Here is a 9756-nt window from a genome sequence, read left to right on the forward strand (position 1 = left end):
GCGGTGCCGAGTGCCTTACCCAATTATGTGATCGCCAATGTTATGTTTTAATTTGACTGAAGTTGATTCTATTTAATATATAACGAATTGAATGAAAGCTTGTGAACTCGATCGGATTACCGTTAGGTTAAATAATTAAAATAATTATAAGTAGACAGGGATCGAATTGTATAGCTTTCTATAAAGTATTTTTTTATTTTATACATGTGTTTTATTTCCCATCATTAATCTAGCTTGACAATTATTCCCAAGTTGGTAGTGTAGGCGTAGTCATGGAAGTATGGTATAGTATTTATTTATTAGGAATACCAAGGTTTATTTTATTTTATTGGTTCACCGGCAACTAATTTCCTGTAATTTCATAAGTCTTGGTTGGATGAATCCAAGAATTAAGTACACACCTACTACACAGTCAACGCTAGACTGTAAACTGTTTGTATACCTAACCTATTACAAAAAATAAATCGCAGATACACTCCACATCCATAAACATAATATGGATCTTAAAATACAAAATGAGATTAAATGAGAAATACAAAATATTTTACTTAGGGACTACACATCAAACAGAGAATGGGCAGCAGCGCTCTCTGAAAAACATCAATCTTTTAAACTGCGATCTCCAACCCGCCTGCCAAGCGTGGAGATTATGGCAAAACCCTCCACTATAGTGGAGGAGGCTCATAGTCCAGCAGTGGACTGTAAAGGGCTGTTAATGATGATGATGACAAAATATTTTAATGCTATTTAATTTTTTTAACAAGCTTATGAATTGGTTGGTGCAACCTATTTGCTGTAACCACCACTGCTACACATGAAAAACTGCTACTGCTAAATATGACATAAACTTTAACTTTAACTGCTATAAATGGTGCAACTCAGTCTAAGTACAGAATATTTTGAATTACATGTACAGGGTGGCCCAGAAGAAAGTTCACTTTTCAAAATTCAAGGAAACGAAAACTGTACATTTTTGTAGAACTTTGACTATCGCAATTTAAAGGAAATTTAGTGCAATTTATTTGAAAATTTACTTTCTTTTATAAATTTTATCGTACATGTGATTCCTTTGACGTTTACAACATTCGGTCAACATACATAAGAATTTTGGAAAACTTTCGTTAGAGTTACCTCGAAACGGATTCAGGATGAATGAATGCTGCAGTTTTTGGATTATGAGAGTATACTCACTCTGCTCATAAGGTAACCCCACAAAGAGAAGTCTGCTGGAATGAGATTAGCGCTTCTCAGAGTTAGTAAGATTTCACCCCTGCTTAATTGGTTGATTGTGGATGTTACATTAAGAATAGAGTATGTACTTTTATAATCCAACAACCATGTAGCAACTAAAGCTGAGCATTCGGCAAAAAATAGGTTTCGAGGTAACTCTTAACGAACGCATTTCAAGATTTTGATGTATGTTGATCGAGTGTTGTAAAAGCTTCAAGGAAATCTCCTGGGCGATGTAATTTAATAAAGGTAAATTTAAAAATAAATTTCCTTTAAATTGCAATAGTTAAAGTTCTATAAAAATGTACAGTTTTCGTTTCCTTGAATTTTCAAAAGTGAACTTTCTTCTGGGCCACCCTGTACAAACCTGAAATTTAATTAAATTTTGTCCTTAACAATCAACTGAAGAATGCAATTTCGAAAAAGTACCCATTTATATTAAAGTGAATATTTTATTATTATTTTATTATATAATTTTTATTTATGAGCACTACACCTATGATGACGTTTCAAATACAATAAGTAGGTAAACTATAGTCTTGGGTTATCCATTCATCCGTATCACCTCGCTAGGAGATGAATATTGAAAAATTCTTTCTTACTTAGGCCCAGTTTTTTGATTCATAGTTAAAATAACTAATTGTTAAAATTTGCTACTAATGGTTAAATATTAACAAAATGTAAACCAATAGTTAAAAAATGTACTAAAAGTCAAGCTAACCGTTGTTCGAAAAACATTTTTTTCTGATATTTAAGTAACCACTTGTCATATGACATCTGTCAAATTTAGCTATTGGTTATTTAACTACGAAACAAAAAACTGGGCCTAAAGTGCACCGCTAGATTTGTTAAAATAGAACCTATGTACACGTGCCTTTAGAGTCTGCTATTAACAGACTTTAAGTCAGTCAGTCATTTGTATATCGGTTTCCTTCTAGCTTTCCGCCCGCGGCTTCGCCCGCGTGGAATTTTGTCTGTCACAGAAAAACTTTATCGCGCGCGTCCCTGTTTCAAAAACCGGGATAAAAACTATCCTATGTTCTTTCCCGGGACTCAAACTATCTCTATGCCAAATTTCATCAAAATCGGTTGCGAGGTTTAAGCGGGAAAGCGTAACAGACAGACAGACAGACAGAGTTACTTTCGCATTTATAATATTAGTTGGGATTTATTTGGATAGAAAGAAGATTAGTTACCTACTTATCTATATGAATAAAACTAACAAAGTATAATGAAAATAATGTATAAAAATGACTTGTGAAAACCGTTTAAATTAAAATACATAGCTAGCTTCCGAACAAATTCTCGTAAAGTATAGGTAGGTACAGCATTTTGAGAAAGTCCAAAATGACTTTCTAAACCTTGTGATACCTCGAGGAATGGTAGGTAGGTAACTACCTATCACTTGTTTTGAAAGTCATTAAGAGCGTTTACGTCTAGCGTGGCATGTCAAGTTTAGGTAATTTCGATGCTAGTTTTATTCACACTAAAATAATTATGACTGTGTGCGTGTTCTCACGCTCTATAGTCAAACCAAAATACTTTGATCCACCATCGTAAAAGTGTGCCAGGCTGTCAAGTGACAGCTCAAGGAAACTATAAATCTTCAAATCTTCCAACACCGACTCCATAATTATAAATAATGGTATACATTAGTCCTAATCAATAATAAATACGTAAATTCTTTATCAAATAGTAAATTANGAAATTTTCGCAATTTTTCCTATATTTGCATTATATGACAATGCTTTATGCCAAATTTCAAGATTCTGAGTTTACGGGAAGTATCCTGTACGTTTTGATTCCTTTGCGAGTGTCGAAAAGGAGACTGAAACTTCTGGGCCCTAAATGTAACTAGTTGAAATATGGTCTAAAAAAATGGTCATATTTTTCCATACTAAACTACAAAAAATCAGCCTATTTTTCTTTCTGGAAACTGTGTAATAAGAAAAACAAGATTTTTAAGCATTTACTAGTAAATCGATTAAAGAAGTATCGATTTATGTAAATGAGATTACACAATAAAATAAAAAAGGCACGCTTGCTTTATTTTAGGCGAATAACGTAAACAAAATAACTAATTGCGTTGATATAAATATATTGAATTATTTTAGCTCATAAAACATTTATTAATAATGAATAAAAAAAAACATTTAGTTTAATAATCGATTTTTGATTTAAATCGATACTTAAAAAAATCTGATTTAGTCTGTGCACTGAAACTGACAGCTACCTGTCTATTTCTCAGTGTTGCCAGAAGGTTACTTTTGTAACCTTTTAGGTTACTTTTGAACTGCAGTGGTTACTTTTAGGTTTCACTAATGAAAAGGTTACTTTTAGGCGATTTTTCATAAATTGTAGAATTAACTTTTACAAGTAAAAAATATTAATAGTGACAATTTAAAAATTATGTCTTAAAGTGCATTTAAACTTGAATTTGATTTATTATTTGTTACAAAAAAAAAATAGTTTTAGCGAATGTTTTTCGATAATAAAACGCAAATCCATGAAACGTTTTTATACGACTGGATTTTCCATCCATGAACAATCATCGCCCCCCCCCCCCCGTATGAAGGTTACTTTTTATTCAAAAAGGTTACTCTTTTTTATATTTCTGGTAATTTATGACTAGACCCGACTGGCAACACTGCTATTTCTCTATGGATCACTCGTTTCGTATTTTTCGTTTCATGCGTGTGCGTTTTGAGTGCTTTTCCTCCTATCTTTTTGTTTTTTCGCCGACCGCTGCTTTGTTTTACGGATTTTGACCCTACCTGCATTGCCTGAACGACCCCTGCTTTCAACCTGGACTCTGGATCTTGCTTACACGTCTGACTTGGAATGTTTTCTTTGGACTTTACTACCGGCTTAAGAACTGGATATTGACGCTATGGATCGCTGTGTAAATTGTGGAATAGACACTAGTCGCTGCAATGCACTAGGCAGACGATCCATAAACGATGAGTCTACTCTGCATGTGATTCAACAATGGCTTGCACCTCAGACTGTAAGTTCATTAAACAAATNAATTGTGGAATAGACACTAGTCGCTGCAATGCACTAGGCAGACGATCCCTAAACGATGAGTCTACTCTGCATGTGATTCAACAATGGCTTGCACCTCAGACTGTAAGTTCAATAACCAAATCATAACCTAACTCACCATCTCGAAGTTTTCCATCGCTACTATACTTTGAAAATACAATACATTTATATGAATGCTGATGGTTATCTGTTTACATTTTACTGAATATTATTATAATGTATTCTAGTACAAAATAATTGCTGTCAGTTGTTAAAGAAATTGACAAAATGAATAACTAGTACTATTTTTGCAATAAGTCAACACTTTTCAGTAACGTGCTATTGGATACAGTAGTAAACCATTGTACCTAGTGATTTTNCTTAGTGATTTTATTAACTGTAAACTACTGACATTTTAATAATACTGTTTATCTTTTTTAGGTTAATAATAGTGACTATGTTTGCCAAGCATGCTGGGACTTGGCTTAAAGCCGATATAATGATGAAGAAAGACAACTTGGCCACCATAATGTTTGTCTTCGCTGTGGACGTCCTCTTGCTTCAGCACGAGTTACTTATTTACTCCACACTAACTCCCATCGAGAACTGAGAATATATAATGTTATACGAGAGTGGATTACCTATACCTCGAGCTGTAAGTTCACTTTGNATCGGACTGTAAGTTCAATAAACAAATCATAACCTAACTCACCATCTCGAAGTTTACCATCGCTACTATACTTTGAATGAAATTATAATACATTTATTTGAATGCTAATGGTTATTTGTTTACATTTTACTGAATATTATTAAAATGTATTCTAGTACAAAATAATTGCTGTCAGTTGTTAAAGAAATTGATTAAACAAAGTGAATAACTACCTACTATTTTTGTAATAAGTCAATACTTTTCAGTAACGTGCTATTGGATACAGTAGTAAACCATTGTAGGTACTTAGTGATTTTATTAACTGTAAACTCCAACTACTGACATTTTAATACTGTTTATCTTTTTTAGGTTAATAATAGTGACTATGTTTGCCAAGCATGCTGGGACTTGGCTCAAAGCCGATATAATGATGGAGAAAGACAACTTGGCCACCGTAATGTTTGTCTTCGCTGTGGACGTTCTCTTGCTTCAGCACGAGTTACTCATTTACTCCACACTAACTCCCATCGTGAACTGAGAATATATAATGTTATACGAGAGTGGATTATACCTCGAGCTGTAAGTTCACTTTGTGTTTTTAAAGCATTTCAAATAAATCTTTTAAATCCTTAAAAGGTTTTGTCCTGTTGTATTTATTTTATGTTTAACTCTTTTAAGTTATTAGTTAATCTTGCGCACATCATGAAAATGAAATGAAAAAATATTTATTTAAATAGGCACAGGTTACATTTTGCATTACAAAAGAATAAAACGTAATATAATATAAAAAGTAAAAATAATAGTGTTAACAATAAGAGTAAAAAAAGCAAGATGTAGTATCAATAACATGTATGAACATTTATACTTACAAGCTTAATGAATATGATGATCGGTATTGTAGGACATTGCATAAAAATAAATGATAAATCTCTTTAGTATTGCTAGTCAAAAATTAAACCCAAAGTTCAGGATGCAACATAATTATACAATATAATTATCACAATAATCATGACAGAATTAATGATTATAAATGTGTTTTGCAGGTACCAGAAGATGGTCGCATATGTCATACGTGCTGGGTGGCTGCAGACAGAGCTGCTGTCCATATGATCTCAGGACCATCAACTTCATCCCAAGGAATACCCCCTGAAGAAATACAGCCAGAGACACAACATCCAATCACCGAGTCTCCTGATCAAACACAGCCACAGGTACAAGATCTACCTATTGTGCCTGCAAATGAAGGTGTTAATCAACCGGAACCCACTATCGTATTACCAGAATACATGAGAGCTATGGAAACGGAGAATAGGTGCTTCATTGAAGGATGCCAGAGAACAGAAAGGTACAGAGTTCCGCTTTCTACAAGGAAAATGTTATTAAACCAATACAAATATTATATCCCTCAAAATAATCGCCTTTGTGATCAACATTTGGTTATTGAAGCTTGGGATTTTCTGGATAGTTTGAGATCCCATTATCTTCAGACTTTTACTGCTAAACATATCCAGGACATGTTGTCCTTAAAAGAAGTAGTAGATTCCGGACTACTGCGGTTTGAAAACATTGATGACATGGAAGACAATGTTATCCATACATGGATTGGATTGAATAAAGCGCAGTTCAATCAAATGTTCACTGAAGTCCCTCAGTTATTGGAGATACCAAAAGCAACCGTAGCTTTAGCGGCTTACCTAATGAAACTCAGAACCGGTGACTCCAATGAAAGGTTGGCAACTTTGTTAAAAGTTTCTAGGCGAACCCTAGAAAAGTGGCTGCACCAAGTAAGAGATCTTCTCACAGAATATTTTGTGCCAAGAAATCTAGGCCTTAATCACATAAATAGGCAGCAATTGGTAGAAAGAAACCTTTCAATACCTCAATCATTGTTTGGTAACTTTGAAGGAGTTGACAGACCAATTGTCATCTTTGATGGAACTTATTGTTATATTGAGAAGAGTTCCAACTATATGTATCAAAAAAAAACTTACAGTATGCATAAATATAGAAACTTAATGAAACCATTCCTTATGGTTTGTACTGATGGACATATTATTGATGTTTTGGGTCCATATCCAGCCACAACATCGGATGCCGATATTATGAAAAATGAATTTTCAAATGAAACAAAACCATTACGGGAATATTTTAATGAAGGTGATGCCTTCGTATTGGATAGAGGTTTCCGTGATTCTTTACCTTTGTTACACCAATGTGGTTATAGGACTTACGTGCCTGCTTCATTACAGGAGGGTGAAACTCAGCTTTCTACAGCTGATGCAAATAAGTCGAGAGCAGTCACCATATGCCGTTGGGTTGTTGAGGTTGTTAACGGGAGATTTAAGAGAGATTTTAAGTTATTACGTCAAAACTATTTTAATGTAGCGAGTAGAAGTTTTATGAAAGATTTTGAGGTGGCTGCTTCTCTTTTAAATATGTTTCACCCTCCCATAGTAGATCGTGTAGATGCTGGGGAAATAATTGAGCAAATAAATATTTTCATGAACACCGAAAACGAATTGGCAGATTTTATTATAACAAACAATTATAATAGGCGTCGAGCCAACTTTGAAACAATTACTGTACAAAATGACAACTTGAATGATTTTCCTCAGCTCACACATAGTCAACTTATACTAATTTCTTTGGGCACATATCAAATAAAGCAGGCACGCTCCTATTATGGTGAACATGTACGAGGGAATGATGGTTTTGTAATAGAAGTGTGCAGGGAGGTCAGCAGCAGCCTACTTCGAGAGCTGTCTGCTTCTAATACATCGTGGCTACTTCGAGGACGAATTCAGTCCAGACATATTAGTCGAAAAACATATTTTATTTATATTTTAGTCGACAGCTCTCGAAGAGGAAGGGAAGCAATACTAAAACATTATTGTAACTGCATTGTAGGCAGACGAACTGTAGGCTGCTGCGCCCATATCATGTCGATAATATGGTACCTTAGCTGGGCGAGGTACCAAGACCATTTAGTACCACCTGCACAGTTCTTAGATGATATTTTAATTATTATAGAAGAAGAATAAAATTTAATGAAAAAATATTTATTTAAATAGGCACAGGTTACATTTGGCATTACAAAAGAATAAAAGCAAGATGTGTTAACAATATGAGTAAAAAAAGCAAGATGTAGTATCAATAACATATATGAACATTTCTACTTACAAGCTTAATGAATATGATCGGTATCGCAGGACATTGCATAAAAATAAATGATAAATCTCTTTAGTATTGCTAGTCAAAAATTAAACCCGAAGTTCAGGACACAACATAATTATCACAATAATCATGACAGAATTAATGATCATAAATATGTTTTACAGGTATCCATATGTCATACATGCTGGGTGGCTGCAGACAGAGCTGCTGTCCATATGATCTCAGGACCATCAACTTCATCCCGAGGAATACCCCCTGAAGAAATACAGCCAGAGACACAACATCCAATTACCGACTCTCGAAGTGGAATGGAAGCAATACTAAAACATTATTGTAACTGCATTGTAGGTAGACGAACTGTAGGCTGCTGCGCCCATATCATGTCGATAATATGGTACCAAGACCATTTAGTACCACCTGCACAGTTCTTAGATGATATTTTAATTATTATAGAAGACGAATAAAATCATTAAGTAAAGAAAAATGTTTTACTATTATTTTTTAACATCCTATCCATCACCTTGTCATTCCTGTCGTCTTCAAAATACACATAAGGTACAAATCCAAGATGGACTTCAGGCCGCAAACTGCAAACCTCTATGAAATCTGCAGAAATCGCCGCAGCTGCAAGCCGCAGTGGGGATTTCATACAGATTTTCTGTTTGCGGTTGCAGTCTGCAGTCTGCAGTCCATCTTGGACTTGTACCTTTAGGCCGCAAGCTGGACGACTGCAGGCACGGGCGCGCTTGCGCTTGTGTGTACCTATGGGTTGCGGTTTGCGTGACTTGGTTGACTCATATACGCCAGAACTCGCGTCCGTAGTGGTCCAGTTTTTTGTGGCCTAAATATAACGTAAAAATACCTTTTTCACCTAAAAAACAGCTGATTTCTAAACTAGAAATCAGCTGTTTGTTACATAACCTCACTTTAACTAAACCCCTAATAATTCTGCTCACAGATAGCCAAAACACGCATAATTTTTAGTGAACATCTGCAAAGTATTAAGCTATTAATTTACACAATTTTTATCTTGTTACATCTTGGCCCAGATTTGTATGTAACTGTTTCCATCTCCTTTCTATTGTAGGTATTTAATAGTTGAAAGCATTTCTATGAAACACACCAAACAAATTTTCCCAATGAAATATAAACTGTCAATTACTTTTAAAACAAAAAAAGAAAAAGTACACAAAAAATTTAAATAAATAGTCCGCTTTGTTAAATATAATATGGTGTCAAGAACCCAATTAAGTACACTTTTAATATTATAAGCCAAAGCCAACCAACTATCAGCTAAGCATAAATTAACGGGGAACCGTGACGAAGTTCAAAATCCGCGGTCGCTCGCGGCATAACTTGGTATCGGTTTAATAAACTTTGCTGACGAACGCTACACCACACTGTTGTGATTGGAGTAACACCAAGCAACCCTGTAGCGACTTAAATGAAGGTATTTTCTACATAGAGTTTGAGGTAACATAATAAAAGTAGGTTATACTCGTATTTCCTCAGCAAGAGTAATTTCATTTGCACAAATAACAGAAGGAAAATAAAAAGTTAATGTGCCATATGGAAAGCCCACAGAAAGCCTCTCTCTTAGTTATTAAGACATCATAAAGAATACTCCAACACTGTTTTTCAGCAATTTCAGCGGATTCTGTAGCTTCTTTTCAGCTGTA

The 9756-nt window shown here is 34.5% G+C and overlaps 1 protein-coding gene across 1 annotated transcript; it reads left to right on the plus strand.

Annotated features, from left to right (window-relative positions):
* The first annotated feature begins 5278 nt into the window (after positions 1 to 5278).
* LOC114356347 (uncharacterized) lies at positions 5279 to 8336 on the plus strand. Its single transcript, XM_028309455.1, has 3 exons — positions 5279 to 5482; positions 5947 to 7927; positions 8242 to 8336. The coding sequence occupies exons 2-3, from the start codon at positions 6010 to 6012 to the stop codon at positions 8334 to 8336; spliced, it is 2013 nt and encodes a 670-aa protein (XP_028165256.1). The 5' UTR covers positions 5279 to 5482; positions 5947 to 6009.
* The last annotated feature ends 1420 nt before the right edge of the window (positions 8337 to 9756 follow it).

Source organism: Ostrinia furnacalis, unplaced genomic scaffold (genome assembly GCF_004193835.3).
Source record: "Ostrinia furnacalis isolate ACB-3 unplaced genomic scaffold, ASM419383v2 OfSCF2797, whole genome shotgun sequence".
Classification (NCBI taxonomy): domain Eukaryota; kingdom Metazoa; phylum Arthropoda; class Insecta; order Lepidoptera; family Crambidae; genus Ostrinia; species Ostrinia furnacalis.